At 50.4% G+C, this 16,014-nt stretch overlaps 1 protein-coding gene across 3 annotated transcripts in view; it reads left to right on the top strand.

Annotated features, from left to right (window-relative positions):
• Positions 1 to 4,015: 4,015 nt before the first annotated feature.
• The window catches only part of MAP6 (microtubule associated protein 6), a 44,204-nt gene continuing 32,205 nt past the window's right edge, over positions 4,016 to 16,014 (top strand). For all 3 annotated transcript variants that reach the window (XR_006165338.1, XR_006165337.1, XM_042792746.1), the window contains exon 1: positions 4,016 to 4,895. Coding sequence is in view for 1 of the 3 variants with exons in the window: in XM_042792746.1 (XP_042648680.1) it covers positions 4,132 to 4,895 (764 nt within the window). In the remaining 2 variants the exon portion in view is untranslated. The remainder of the gene's footprint in view (positions 4,896 to 16,014) is intronic.

Raw genomic sequence — 16,014 nt, 5'->3', positions numbered from 1 at the left:
CAATGGGATGAGCTGCCACCCCCTCCCGCTGACACTCACGGGGAGGACAGTGATTAGCCAGGAGCCAGGTGCCCCCCTATGAGATGGCTACACCATGTAGGGGTCTTTTCCTAAACAAAATGTCCTTCCCTTCCTATAAGGTCTTGCACTGAGCTTTGCCACACCACCCCTACAATGCCATCACGTTGCTTCCTACAAGAATTGGTGGATATGTATGTAGAGGGCCAAGGGGGGGGAGAACATGTACAGACAGCACGTGATGAGATGTCAGCTGGTGGTCCGAGAAAACAAGCTGCTCCCTCTTCATCATCAGATCCAGCAGAGAAAAACATAAATCTGGGCAAGCTCTTGGGATGGCGGCATCCTCTCGCATCATCTAGCTGGGGAGTGTGCTCTTCATGCCGTCATGGAAAGCAGGAGAGACTATCAAACCTGCCCCAGGGTGGTCTCCACCAGCTTAAGTTTGAGTGAAAGCCATCCTGGCTCCACTTGAGGATGCCAGGAGAAGATTCACCAGGTCCCTTATTCATCAGCTCCCAAAACATCTATTCCCTCCCTCCATGCCAGAAGATCCCAGTATGGATGGGACAGGGAACCACTGCCTGAGGGTCCACCCAAAAGCACTTTTGGGTGCTGCATACTGGGCTCGCTCTGCTTTGCACCCCACCGCGGTGCCCTCAGCATCGTGCAAACTTCTGGGCAGGATTGTGCCCCAGACTGGCACAGTCCGATGCCGGTTGACACCCGTGTCCTTGGCCATCCCCAAGACCAACATCCCACCATGTGGTGTCACACTCGACCACGGCCTTTTCCCAGAAGATGCTGGAGAAGGAGAAAGCTATTCCTGCTTTCTGCCGCGGTGGCTGTAATTTAAACACGGAGACATTTTTATTTATTTAACTCCCATCCTCTCAGAGAGAGGTTTGCAGCCAGCAAATCAATTTGGCTGATTAGAGATAATGGATTTGACTTGACGTAAGCAATTAAGTTATTTCCATAGCTGATTCCTGAAAGTGAATGAGCGGCCATGCTTCAAGATTTATATATAACTATATGTTTCACTGCAGGAGATGCTAAGCAATTTTTTTCATTCTGCAGCTTCTAACTCCATCCAGGTCTGCCTGGTATCTGCAGAGCAGCAAAAAGTCTCCTGACGCTGCAAAACCTCACAGAGCAGTTTTGCCCGTGTCTTTTCTTATCAAAAAAAAAAAAAAAAAAAGAAAGACGGGTAGTGCATGACTGAGCGTTTTCACGGGAGATGAGCCCAGGCTCATTGCAGATGAGGGAAACTCGGAGAAATGTTCAAAACCATTTTGTGCACGTGCAAATCACCGGTCCCCAAACGGGTGCAAGGCACTGTGCAAGATGGGAGCAGTTGCAATGGGTTCGTCTGGGCTTGCACCCACTCATATGTTACTTTCCCATTATATTAATGGCAAAAAATTACACTAATAGCACTGCAAACCCTGAAACAGCAATACAGATGCAATTCAAAATGTTTTCTGCAAGAAAAACCCAAGCATGTGCGGGGCATCAGATCTCAGAGCAAGATGGGGTTTCCACCCTCAAAAATCACTGCAGCAGCTTGGAAATAAATGAAATTACAGAGAGTATTTCAAAATAAGCACAACCTTGAGATTCACAGGCCGACAAGCTTGATCCCGTTGCAATCTTTTGATCATGTATCTTCCTTGCAGACCTTGGGTCATCATTGTAGGGTGATGCTTTTCCAGTTTTCCTTGTTGCTGTTCCCGTATATACATATACATATATATATATGCACGTATATATATATATATATATATATTTTTTTTTTTAATACCACAGTCCATCGGATGCAGAAAGCTGTCTGCCATCACCGTGTGCAGAAAGCAGCGGGTGTGGAAATGCAAAGCTGGGGTCTGACACCAGCAGTTGTGGGATTACTGTCCCACCTTTGCTGCATGACCCGGACGGACGAGCCGACAGTTGCATCTTCTGCAAAAGGAACGTGCGGTGCAGCAAGAGCCACCTGCCTTTATAATACTGGATTTAAGGGTAAAAAAATCAGCCTAAATGGAGATTAGCACATCTATTGTGGGTGGAGAGGAGCATGCACTATGCTTACAAAAGCAATAGATGAGGAGTTGATGCCCCAGAAAACCAGCTCAGTCCCAACCTGGGAGATACTGAGGGGCTTCCTAATTCTTTAATTATAATCAACTCTTTTAATTGCACCGGGTGGAAAAGCAGGGATGATATAATCCTTGTGGGCAAAGCAATGCCTGGTGTAGACACCTCTAGTTGCATTTTTTTTTTTGTTTTGTTTTGTTCCAAAAGCAGCTCTTTCGTTCAGTCATCCCTATCAGCGAGGGCTCCGATCCCATCTGTAAAATGGGTTTCCACAATTTACCTACGGGTATGACTGAAATCAAGCAAATCAAGAGAGAGACAAGCAACAACAACAACAAAAAAAAAAAAAAAAAAAAAAAAAAACAAACCAAAAAAAAACAGGGTCCACGTCTCAGTGAGGGAATGGAAAATGTTGGATTAAAGAAACAATCCCGGCAGGAGTAATCCTGTTTTTCATGGCACTCCCAGCAGCTGCACTCGCTGCCTGGTGGGAATTGGGATTTTTCTTGTTATAATTCAATATTTAAGTGTGTGGATCTTCTTGGGGTCTTCTGAATGTGGGTGGAGCAGAAGGTGGATGAAATTGGGGCTGAAAAAAGGGTTTTATTGGGTTTGGGGAATAAAGAGCAAGATGCAGGAATAAGCACGCATGTGTGTGTATGGCTGTGCACATGTGTGTGTGTGCATGGATGAGCACGCACATGTGTGCATGCCTGTGCATGAGAGTGCATGGCTGTGCACGTGTGTGTGTGTGCACAGATGAGCACTCGTGTGTGTGCACATCTATGCACACATGTGTGTCTGTGTGTGCACAGATGAGCACACATATGTGTGTATAGCTGTGCAAACTTGTGTGCCTGCATGGCTGTGCATGCCTGTCAGTGCATGTCTGCACACATGTGTGGCTGTGCACACGTGTGTGCATTTGGCTTTATCCCTAAAAACCCCACGGGGAGGGGAAAGGGGTTCGGTGGGCTGGCAGTGGATCCGCACAAGCACCTGTGAACATGTTTGGGCACATGTGTGTATGGGTGGGGGTGTATAGGTGCCTATGTGTGCACGTATGTGCTTGAACTTCCATATGTCCATGAGGATATGTGTATCTGTGCACACAAGTGTGCATGTGCACGTATGTGTGCAAATATCTGCATTCATTTACGCCTACACATACGCACATGTGTGTGCATGTGCATGTTGCACGTGTATGTGTGCTGGTGTACAGGTGAATAGGTGTCGGTGTGCCTGCTTGTGTTTGTGTTTGCATGTGTGAGCGCATGTGTGTGCAAATGTGTGTGCACAGTGTGTCTGTGAGTGCCTGTTTGTCAGCATGTGCATGTGTGAACACATTAGTGTACATGCGTGTGTGCACATGTATGCACATATGTGTGCATGCATCTGTGCGTGCAGGTGATTGTCCATGCATGTGTGTGAAGATATGCAGCTCTGTGTGCATGTGTGCAACTGTAAACGTGTGTGCAGGCTTGCCTGGGCGTGCCTTACACGTGTGTGTACCTCTGAGTGTGTGCATACATGTGAATGCACGCGTGGGTGTGTTTTGCACGCGTGTGTGCCGGTGCAGGCTTGCAGGCATGCGTGGGTGTGTCTTACATGTGTGTGTACACGCGCGTAACTGTGCACGTGTGTGCAGGCATGCGCAGAGGTGTCTTACGTGTGCGTGTGCCTGTGCGTGTGCATGTGCACGCACACGTGGGCGTGTCTTGCACGCGTGTGTGCCTGTACACGTGTGTGCCCGTACCTGTATGTGCCCGCACATGTATGTGCAGGTGCCTCACAGGTGCCCCCCCCCCCCCCCCCCCAGATCCCCAGGCCAAGCCCCGCCCCCGGATAAGCCCCGCCCCCTCCGGTGCGGCGTGGGCGGGGCGTGGGCGGGGCGTGGGCGGGGCGTGGGCGTGGCCAGCGCTCCGCCCCTCCGCGGGCTGCCCGGCGCTGCGGCGGGCGCGGTGCGGGGCCGCGGGCGCGGTGCGGGGCCGCGGGTGCGCTCCTTGCGCGGGGGCCGCCATGGCGTGGCCCTGCATCACCCGCGCCTGCTGCATCGCTCGCTTCTGGAACCAGCTGGACAAAGCCGACATCGCCGTCCCCCTCGTTTTCACCAAATACTCCGAGGCCACCGAGCAACCCGCCGCCTCCGCGCTTCCTCCGCGCCCCGCCGCTCCCATCGAGACCCAGCCCGGCGGCGAGGCGGGCGGAGGAGGAGGAGGAGGAGGAGGAGGAGGAGGAGGAGGAGGAAGCGGGGGCGGCGGGGAACCGGCTCCCGGTGCTGCTCGGCCCGGCCCGGCCCCGCATCCCTCTCCCCCGGCTGACTCGGTGATGCGACACGATTACAAACCCTGGAAGGTGCAACGACCGGAGCCGAGTTGCAAACCCAAAAGCGAGTACCAGCCCTCGGATACCCCTTTCGAAAAGGAGACGCAGTACCAGAAGGATTTCCGTGCCTGGCCCATCCCCAAACGGGGGGACCATCCCTGGATCCCCAAACCGGGACCTTCCCCCGTCCTCGCCCTGGACCGCGGTTCGCCGGAGAAAACAGCTCAGGAAAAACGACGGAAGGTTCTCCCCGCTCCCGAAAAGAAAGAGGAAGACCCCGAGGGGGAGGATGAGCAGCTCAAAGGGGTGCGAGCCGGGGATGGGAGAGAGAAGGGGAGGAAGAAGGCGGAGGAGGCGGGGGGGCAGCCCCCGGCCGCGGGCAGGGGCAGGGCGGCCGCCGATGCTCTCAACAGGCAGATCAAGGAGGAGGTGGCGGCGGGGGTCAGCTCGTCTTACAGGTGAGAGACACCCCCCCTTTAAACCCCGACCCCCCCCCCCCCCCCCCAAATCCGCCGGCTGGTCGCCAGTCCTCCTCCGGTCCCCTCTTTGCCCATCCCCGGGGGGGGGGGGGGGACACACATCCCACCCTGGGTGTAATAATTCAGGGAGGGGGAGGCCCTTAAAATTCCCTGTTTCTCAAGGTGTCGTTGAGGGGGTGTGGGGAGGTGCTGTGCAGGCAGTGAATACACGGGGGGGGGGCTTTTTCTCGGGTGGGCTTGCAGCGTTTTTGAGCGTGTGTGTGTGTGTGTTGTAGTCCCGCCCTCCCCCGCCCCGCTGCCTCCCAAAATTCAGAGACACCTACAGCCTTGGCTTTCAGCGGGGGGGGGGGGGGGGGGGGGGGAGGAGGAGGGGGGGGAAGGTTTGGGGTGCTCCCCCCCGGGGATGTGCAAGTCGCCTCTGGTCCTTTCCAAGCGCATCCCAAGCTGCCGCGATGCGACCAACCCAAAGGACCGGCATCCCCCCCTGGGCCCTACTCTCCACTGGGGTGCCCCACGGGTGGGAGGGTCCCATGCAGCACCCCCCCCGGGGCCGGTAGCATCCCCCAAACAAAGCGGGATGCGGGTGACACACGTCCTAGGCCGCTTGGGTGGGGCAGCCTTCGGATGCTGCCATGTTTTAACGCAGCGTGGCCGGTGTGACAGACACATCCCTCCTCCCCCTCGCCCCCCCAGATCCCCCCTTCCCCACCCTGGGCTAGAGGGAGGCGCCCTTATTTCACCCCAAAACAGAAACTCCGTTTGGGATTCAGAGCACGAAACTCCTCGCCTTGAGATGCTCTTGTTGTTCCTCTCCGGGTGGAGGGGTTGGGTGTGTGGAGAATGCAAAACAAAAGTGATGGGGTGCCTGCCCTGCACGTACATGTGCAAGGAGGGTTTTGCTGCAAATGTGTTTTCCAGAGCTTTCTTTGGCAGAGCCCGCCGAGGCCGGAGTGGAGGTGGCAGAGAGCGAAGCTGGGGTTTGTGGTGATAAAAGTGGCCTTTTTGCTTTTCCCCCTACCCATGTGAATGTTAAGGTGTTTACACCATTGCAAGACTGATTTTTTTCCCCAGGGGGGTTTAGAGGTGACACCCTGCCATCAAACAGGTAGTAAATTCATGCAGATTTAAAATGGAGTTGGGTTTTGACCTCTCTGTCCCACTGGGGACTGTGTGGCACAGCCGAGCTGGCAGTCATCCCCTTTCCCATGTCCCTGGGTGGGAAACGGTTCGAGCAGTGACTTTTTTTTTTTTTTTTTTTTTTTTTTTTCTGTAGTTCAACATCAGCTCTGGCTCTTGCTGGGGATGCAAGTGATGCTGCGGGCTCAGGGGCATCCAGGTGTGATGGCGGTGGTGGTCTGAGATGCGAGAAAATGGCCAGGGATTTTCAGGGTCTCTGTTTTGAAGGGATGGAGGCTGTAGGGAAAGGTTTTTCCAGAAGTGACACAATCCTTTCATCGGTTTCAGCCAGCCGTGATTTTTGACTCAGCTTTTTGTCTGGTCACCTTCCAAGATCTGGGCTTATCTCCGTGATGGCAGGGCTAAAGCTGAAAGCTGTCCTAGAGCTGGAGAGCTGTCGTGAGCTCTTTCACTGGTGTGAAGGTTAATTAGACTTATTTATTTGCATATTTAAATGTGGATTGCTCACCCTCCCATCCCTCCTGTCTGCTCCAGCAAATTCACACTGTTACAGCAGGGTGAGCTGGGCTGGGTTTCCTCCTCAAGCAAAGGGCTTGGGTCAGCTCAGATGCTGAACCCAAGAGGAGCTGGAAGGCTTCAGCTCTCCTTGTGTTGCTTCTCAGCTTTCAGGACACCCTTAGGGCTTCTCTTTCCCCTGACATCCTTATCTGCTCGCCCACATTTTTCTTCCTTGCAGCATATTGCAAGAGAAGTGTTTGCTCTGATGCTCAGCCCTGGAACATAAGCGCCTCTTCATTAATGCATAAGTGATGTTGTGGCTAATTGTTCTCATTTTCTGTTCAAATTAGGCATCTTTTAAAGTGTTGTTTATTGTTTGGGTTCTTTTGAAAAGCCAAATTCTCCAAATCCTTCTTGTTATCAAGAACCTTCCTGCTCACAGGAGTGCCTACTGGGTGGGTTTTGAACATCTCCAAGCATGGAGACTCCACAGCCTATTTGGGCAACATTTTGGGCCACCCAGCAGCCAAAATTATCTCCTAGTGACCTTTTGCTAGAGAGGAGCAAGGATGGCACACGTGGGGCTTGTCCTCCATGGCCTTTGCTGGGCTTTTGCATGGATGAAGGCTCCTCAGCAGCAGAGAACAGGGGGAGATTTCCTTACAGCCCTCTGCCACCGCTGCAAATCAGCGTAATGCGATGCTCCAAGGCTGGGAAACAATTCCTTGGAGAAACCAAAGAGCACACCAGTAATGGTTTTTAAACTCGCTCTGTCCCCCTGAGTGTTATTTCCAGGTGAGGGTGGGATAGAGTGAGCAACTAGCACAAGGTCATCAAGGAAGTCTGTGCTAAAGGGAGGAATTCCCTTTTTTCTTAGAGTAACCTCTTTATACCAAGACAAATTAATATTGCAGATATTGTGTGCCTGTGACCTGCTGCCAGACCTACAACACGGAGGTGATGCCCAGCAGTGATGGCCACGATGACAGGACAAGGGATAGTGGTTTTAACCTGACTGAGGGCAGATTTAGGTGAGATCTAAGGCAGAAATCCTTCCCTGTGCGGGGGGTGAGGGGCTGGCCCAGGGTGCCCAGAGCAGCTGTGGCTGCCCCCTCCCTGGAAGGGTTCAAGGGCAGGTTGGACGGGGCTGGGAGCACCCTGGGCTGGGGGAAGGGGGCCCTGCCCGGGGCAGGGGGTGGGGCTGGATGATCTTTAAGGTCCCTTCCAATCCAAACCAGTCTGTGATTCTGTGATACGGAGGCTACTCCCAGTCCAAGGGATGGATGATTTGTTTGCATTTGCATTTGAGCCCAGAAGCCTTCAGTGAGGCCAGAGCAGCCATGGCAGGGCTGTGCATGTCTGCAAGAGACTGCCTGTGCTCAGAGATCCTACAGAATAAATAGGATTTCTTTATATTATTTACATTATTCGTCCTTACATTATTCGTCCTTACATTATTCGTCTTTCTCTTTATTTGTATGCATTTATTAAGTAGTTATTTATATATAGGATTTCTTTATGTATTTATGCCCAAATAAATTCCCTTGGCAAACCAATGGAAATAGTGGGAGGACATACTCATTCCTAATGGTTTCCAAAAGTTGTGACTTCCATGACAAGATCTGGTTTGAAGCCATCAATAGCAGGTAGGTTTGAAGGTGATCAAGTCATGCACGGTGTCATCTGCTTGCCAATGAGTGCCCTGTGACTGTTCCTCTTTGGCTGTGGGGAAACTGAGGCAGAGGTGTGCGTGACCTACCTGAGCCCACGCAGAGCATCAGGGCTGGGGTCAAGGTGCTGGAAGCCACCGCTGTGACTGAGTGTGATGGAGGTTCCAGCACCGAGGTGCTTCTTGCCTCAGTTTCCTTCCCCAAAGCATGTGCTGCCCACACAGAGCACTACAGGGACAGGTTGCATCCCCCTTCACCCCCCTCTTCTCTGCAGTCCTGCTTCTCAGGGTGGCCTCTGGACCCTGAGGGACCAAGTAAGGACCAAGACATCCTTCAGCGAGTAGGAATAGTAGGTTTATGTGGCTGACCTGACTTCTAGATGGGAGTCAGGATCCAGCCCGGGGGCTTTTCAGCTCCATGGAAAGCTACTGCTGCTGGGTGGAGCCTTTTCTGTGTCCCATGGGAGGATCTTGTGGCATCATTGAGGGTTTTGTCTACCTTGGGCACAGAGGTGGCCCTGGTGACCCCAGTACTTGAGTGCTTGGGAGGAGATTGTGCCCCCTGAACTCCTGGAAGGGATGGGCAGAGCTCTTCTCCCCGCTGCACCGAAGGATGGAGGGGGCTGGCGTTGACCGTGGGGGTCTGGGAGCAGAGAGAGTACGTGATACAATGTGCAGACAGTGGTGTTTGCCAGTGGAACAATTAGAAACACATTTGGCGAAAATGCAAGAAGTAATGCAGGAAGTTTTACATTTTTGTTGGAAAATGATGGAAAAATGCTAGAATTAGGTGTTGCCTTGGTGGACTTTTTCCTTCTTGTCCTTCTTTGTCTTGCATTCTTCTTTTGTACCTTTATTCCCTAAAAAAAATACATAAAGGCAAAGGGGGAAATTTCACCCCCTTTGCAGAGTGTCGAAATGAGTTGTAAGGCGATGAGTTTTCCCCAGAGAAGTAATATTGCAAAACCTAGGTTTCAAGTTCTTCATCAGAAAGAGATCCTTTTTTTTTACCAAAGCAATTATTTTTTCCCCCACCAATTTCCTTTCCTATCAGAGTCAAAAAAACAAGAAAGGTTTCAATGGAAAATTTTGGACTGCCTCTAGTATTAATGAATTGCCTGTTGCTAACGTTCTGTCATTCATCTCAAGCCCTGGAGGTACTAAAGATGTGGAGCAAATGAGAATTTGTAGTAGCTATAGAGATGAATGAGTCAGTGCTGGAGACTTGCTGTGTGTTTTTGAGATACAGAAGAGATAATTTAGGGAGGGATGCCCACGTGGGAGGGCTGGAGCAAGCTACATAAGGGTGGGGAATTCATGGTCCATCATCAGAGATGTGGAAATGTAGGGCTGGAAGGACCTCCTGAGATCATCTGGTCCACATCCCATTTCTGGGAAAGGAAATGGTATATCTAGACCATAACAGGTTGACTTTTATCTAACCTATTCTTGAAAATCTCCAGTGGAGGACATGTCCCACCTTGGTGAGACACCTGGTAACACTGCTTGTACTGTCAGATCTGCCAAACTTGATGGGAAATTTGCCATTGCCTTCTGAAATTTTGGATCATATCCATAGACTGGGTCTGTATGAGCAAATTAAACAGTTACAGGACACGTTCCCGGTCACAGGGACATGATCATCTACACTCTTCAGAGGTTGAAACACTCCTTAGTTTGCTTCCCAGGCTGGATTTGGGCATGGGTATGAACCAAGAACGGGTGCCAACAAGCAGCTTGGATGCAACCACCTTGTTTTGGGGGTTAAAGGGGTTTAATAGTGTGAGTATGGGCTGTCCCAGGCTTCAGTGCCGGAGAACTTTCCTGGGCAGATTTCGTTTCCCAGTGCCATTTCAGCTACGAACTCCCAATTTGGATGAGAATGTCACTGAAGTAACCCATGTAGGCAAAGGGATCCTGTTTTGCTCTCAGCTGGAAGGGAAGAGGCAGGATGTTTTCTTCCATCCAGAAAAGACTTTTCAAAGGGATGTTTGGCAGCTTTGGCTAAAGCTGAGCTCTGGCTCAGCAGTTTCTTGATACGTACCTTTAGCAGCAGGAGGAGACACGACCTCTGCTGATACCCCAAGGACCGGTTGTATGAGTATGTAATAACCATGTGTGGAGGAAGCCCTTGTATTTACTAAGGCACAAAGAGGATAGGTGTTGCAAAAAGGCAGCGATCCTGCCACACTCTGCGTCTCGATCTCCTCTGGATATAGTCCATCAGATGAGAAATGGTTTTGGTAGTATCTCCAAGTTGGAGATACTTGGTAGTATCTCCAAATTGCAGTATTTGCCAACATATTCCCTGCAGTCACATTAAGATGGGCAATATCCAGTCCCAAAAGCCAGCTGGGAGCTGCTCGGCGGCATAGGCAATACTGATTTTTGCTCCTCTGACTGTTTTCAAGTTGGAGCTGGGCTGTGCGTGCTGTAGGACAGGGCTGAGCAGGAGGAAGAGATGGAGGTGGCATTCGGGTGATGGAGTCAATGTACTTGAGCTCCTCAGTGTCCTCTGCTCCTGCTCAGCTGTGTCACCTCAGCAGGGACCTTTGGGCACACAGGACTGGATGGGACCCTCTGAAGTAGTCAGTCTAGTTATTTACTTTGTTATTTAGTCTTTACAAGCAACACCCAAGGCTCTGTCTCAGAAACAGGGAATTTTTACTTGCATGATGCCAACTGGCAGGGTGTGCCAAGACCTCAGTCTCTGATGGTGTGCAACCATCATCTCATTTCCAGTCTGAGTCAATGGACAGATTATAGTTTGCTGTTTTGTTGGCACTGGGTTACTTAGTGCTTTTCTCCTGTCTGGAGTTCACTACTCAGTGTCTCCAACTACAGTACCACATCGTTTGGCTTTGTAGCGAACAAGTCAAAGCTTTTAATTTCCTTTTTACTCCCTGTATCAACCATTTCTCTCCTGCTCTTCCTAGATTAAATCTCTGTTTCTTAAACACATTTGCAGACTGTTGTCCTTTGGGGATGAAGTCCCCACTTCTACCGAGACTCACTTGTCCTGTTTGTGGCCACCACAGATGCATTATGAATCCCTCACCCTTTGGTAACCAGAACCTTCATGTTGTTCTCCTTCTTAGGCAGTTACAGCCTTGGAGTTCCCATCCCATAGCAAAATATCCTGCTGATTAGTACTGAGCCTAGAATTTAGTACTAATAATTTTCATCCCATTTTGAACACAACAGTCAAGGTCAATCCCTTTCTTCCTCTGTGAAATCCAGATCCTCCTCCGTATTGGTGCTGCCTACAACATTGTGTCGTTAGGAGGTCTCATCAGTGTTGCCCTACTTTTTTGTGCCAAAGTCAACCTTAAAAATGTTAAACACTGCTAACCTCCTTCCAGGCTGCAGCTCAGCCTTCCAACGCCCATCACTGTCATTTGCCTTGCCCAGTTTCTCATTCTGCTGATGTTCATGCTTACTGGCTTAATTAATAATTTCCCACGTGGCCCTGTATCAAATGCTTTACTGAAACTTGATAGATTTTAATATTTCTTTTGTCTGCTAAGTCAATTATGGTATTAAAGGACATGGCAACCGTTTCGCTCCCCTTCTGGTCACAGCCATGTCTGCTTAGACCACCAGCTTCTCCTGGATGCAGGAGCAGATGCTGTAGAGCAAACCCCACTTTCCCTTGGTGGCTTCAAGCTACTGCTGTAACACAAACAATAAATAAAGAGAAGAGGAGAGGGATCAGATAATTTAGACAGCAGGACTTTCCCTGTCCTTCCCTTGCCAGATAAATCACAAACAGCCCTTGTAAATTTGTCTTCTCTCACATTCAGAGGGGTGACCTTTGCTTTTCCTGTCTCCTACCACCTGAACAAGCCTTCACTTTCTAAGTACTTCTGCATTCTGTCCTACATCAGCCTTGCTTTTCCTTGCTCTTAGCTGAATGCATTCAGAGCACTGATGCTGATATCTTCAGCTAAGCCTCACCATGCCAGGGCAAGAGCATGGATGCTCTCCTGCTAGCGTGACCATCAGCATCATCCAGGAGGGGAGAGGCAGTTTTAGGAAAGTTTTATAGAATGAAAATGCTATTTCTCATGATTTATAGCTCAGCATTGTGAATATCCTTCTGATGCCCTTTATATTTTTATATATATGTAGATACATACACATGTGCAGACATACGAGCAAAGCAGACACCAAGTTACTGCTTTAACCTCCAACTTGTCTCTCCGAGTCCAACATTGCAGGTGTGACATAGTGAACACATTTTTCTTTCTATTAATAACTCCTTTTGCTCAAACGGCGCCTTCACCTGAAGGGACCCTGCAGCACTTTGCAAACACAGTGTGCATACAGAGAGACTTCTGCTGCTTTTGGGGAAGCTGTTGAGACTACGAAACAGAGTGTTTTGGTGCTAGGAAGATGGGGAGGCTGCTGCTTTTTTTTTTTTTTTTTTTTTTTTTTTTTTTTAATTTCTTTTTGGTGGAGCTGTAATTCAGTTTTGCAAAGGAGGATGCACTTGAGGGATGTGCTCAGGTTGATGGTGTGTTGTCTGAAATGATGTGCTGCTCATGCCTGGAAAGAAGGGGGCTGGTTCCAGCGGTGAAAATCACTGCAGCTCAGAATTACCTGGGAGTGAGAATCCAGTCTGCAGGCAGCTGCCCCTCTCCATGAGGACTCCAGCTGCACAAAAAGATGCCTTGAAGAAGGGAAATTAACCAATGGTCCTAGGGGAGCAGCTTGTTTCAGAAAGCACTTTACACCACTGTGCAGTGGAGCAGGGAAGGAAATACTCCTGCTCCACAGCCCACCTGGGATGTGCGGCTGGGGACAGCGCTGCGTGGTGCAAAACAAGCAGGTTGATGAGCATTGTGCCCCGTGCAGGGTTAGGCTGGCATTGGGGTACAGCCCAGGGACCCCAGCATCCCCATCCATCTCCATCTGCAGGGACTCACCGGGGTGTCTCGATCAGGCTGCAATTCCGGAGCACAAAATAATATCCCTGGCGGGGATTTTTATTTATCATTTTATTGTCGAAGCATCTCCCAGCTTGTCCTTGCTGCCGGCAGATTTGTAAAACCTTGCTGTTTGGCTGGCGCGTGGTTGCTTAATACCAGGCTTCGTGTTCATCTGGTTTTAACTCTAAAAATACCACCACAGAGCCATAAATGAACCATTTTGGCATCGGTTGCTCCATCCCCACTGTATGGGCAAGGAAATCCAGGCTGTTGTGAGCCATGGGCTGGCTGCCGGCACCTCCGCATCCATCCACAGGACTCCGGCTGAATGCAGTCATCTTTCTTTTTCACAACATCCTCCCCATATCAATTAAGCTCTTGCACGGTGTTTATCTGCCCAACCTTGCAGGTGCTGTCTGGGGAAGTGACCAGAGATTTCTTGCTGAAATACTTTGCAAGGTCGTGGGTGCCCTGCTAATGTTGCTTGGCTGCTGCTTTTCTTTCCTTGCTCTTTGAAAAGGTTGAAGGTATGGGGGGGCTGTGCAGGTGCTTTGCTGCTTATCTAGCTCAGAAGGGGAGTAAAAATGAAGGTGTTTAAAGAAAACAGTGGCCTTCTGGAGTGGAGCTATTTATAAATTGCAAATGGCATGGTTATTCTGCTCGTAGAAATCAATAGGGCTATTCCCAAGAGTGCTGGGGTTGGCACTGGGGTTTTAACTGAGCCCAGAGCCTGGATAAGACCTCCTTTCTCTCCCCAAAGATCTGGAGGACCATCATGTCATCTCACAGGATCTCTGCTCTCTTGCAGGATTAAAAGCTAGTACCTCGGAGTTGATGTCTCAGATTTTCTTCCCCACAATCATCCCAATCTTGCTCCCCTTGCACAAGATGTGAGCAGTATGCTTCTTGTGGGACTCCTCTGTGTAAGGGCTAGCTGGCAATTAAATTATGATTATATGCAATCAATTACTAGGCAAATTACTTGATGTTTTCCTCCACTTTGTCCTTTTTCTCCCAATTCCTTCCCCTTAAATCAACTACAGAATGTATCATGGCCACACGGGTGGAGGAGAAGATGGTCAGAGAGCTCATCTCCCAAAGAAGGGGATCCAATCTATTTCTTCCAAAGCAAAGATAAGCAAACATCTTAGAAAACACACATTTATGGAGAGCCGGACGGTTTGAGTTTTCCAGAAATCCAGTTAGACCAGATAAAATCTTGACTTTGGGAAGGTTGGAGCTGGCCAGGCCAGTGAGTTGCAGTAAAGAAACCTCAATTTTGTGTCTGAGTGCTGAGTGAATGGCAAGAGGGGAGGTTATCCAGGTGTAGGAGGAGGGAATTCTTTGGGATCAGCCCTGACTGCTAAGCTTCAGGCTTCCTCCTGCATTTCACTTTGCCTTTCACCTTGAAGGAGGCTGCGCATCTGCTCTCAGGCAGGCAGCTTTGCCTAGAAGAAATCAGTGCATCATGCTCTGGTGGGCTGGAAACACAGGCAGGGACGTGAACCCTGACTGGTCCCATTCCCCAATTTGGGCAGCAGTGGTTGGTTTATTGTCTGAGACCTTCAAGGAGGAGCTGCAGGTGCCCCCAGGGTGCTATTTTACTGCGAAGGGGGAGTCCATTTCCCGTCTCACATAGACTGTGGAGCTCCGTCAGCCTGAGCCCCAGCAGGAGGTTGAAAGGATGCTCAGCATCTTGCAAGCTCTTTTGCAGCCCGAGCCGTGCGTTACTGCCAGTGCAAGACAGCAAAATCTCCATTGGTGAAGTTCCTAAAACTAAAGTGGGGGGTTAGCTGCAAAAGCAAGCCTGGGTTTTCTGCTTTGCTAGATTTGTGGAGGCCGGCACACTGGGTTGCAGATCAAGACTTCCACCATGCTTTGTGCTCTCATTTGAATGCAAAACGGACGCGCAGAAGGTCTGAGCTGGGGGAAGAAGGGCAAGAGCAGAGGTTGCAAGTGCAAGATCCTAGGCAGGTATGGAAAACCCTGGGCCGGGTTTGCGTGGGGTTGATGCGCCATGGCTGGGTGACAGCCTCCCGCCAGGTACCCCACGCATCCCAGGGATGAGCACGCCGGTCTCGTCCGAGCTCAGCCAGTAGCTATGGCAACTCTCACAGAGGATTCCTGGGGAGGGATGTGTTGGCAAGCAGCCCGGCGGAGGGAGGACACGAGGAAAACCACGTGTTCCCCCCCGGGAGCTGGGACGGCTTTCGGCTTTCAGCAGCATCATCGTGTAGAGAGCCCGGGGGGGATGCTGTTGTTGAAAGTTGCGGCACTTTTTCCTCCACTGCCAGGGTAAAAGCCTCTGGCAGCGCTGCGGCATTTGCAAATTGGAGCAAAGCTCAGTGCAGGATGCTGTAAGGGGAGAGGTGATTTTTTTTTGTGTGTGTCTCATGGAAATTCTCCCACAGCTTTGGATAAACCCATGAGGCTGGAAAGGTCTGCTGCGTTCAGCCGGTCTGATTTCTGGGATGACACAGAACACATTATTTCAGCCATCAACTGGCTGTAGCATCTCCAGAAAGCTAGATGGTCTTTGGGAGAGGTGCAAAGGTCCGTTGCTTGATCTTGCCCCAGAGCGTGAGCTGAATCAGATGGTTTTTGAGGTTTTCCCCAGCCCAGTTTGCCATGATTCCCCTTCTTGCTTAGTCTGGTGCTGCTAACTGCGCTGATCCCTGTCCATGGAGGAAAAAGAGGTTTCTCCTTTCTGGGCAGTTGTGGTTTGTTTCTCACTGACCTCTCTGAGGAGAACACTGGTGCATCTGTTGGCTTAGAGGATGGTTTTCTCGTTGGGCTTCTGCTGGTACCTCTAGTCACATTTGAAGTCTTGGTAGCACTTTTGGTGAGCTTTCGCAAAGCCTAG

The sequence above is a fragment of the Tyto alba genome, unplaced genomic scaffold (assembly GCF_018691265.1).
Source record: "Tyto alba isolate M040663 unplaced genomic scaffold, T.alba_DEE_v4.0 Super-Scaffold_2, whole genome shotgun sequence".
Classification (NCBI taxonomy): domain Eukaryota; kingdom Metazoa; phylum Chordata; class Aves; order Strigiformes; family Tytonidae; genus Tyto; species Tyto alba.
The sequence above is the reverse complement of the archived record's forward strand: the minus strand, read 5'-3'. Positions and strand labels throughout refer to the sequence as shown.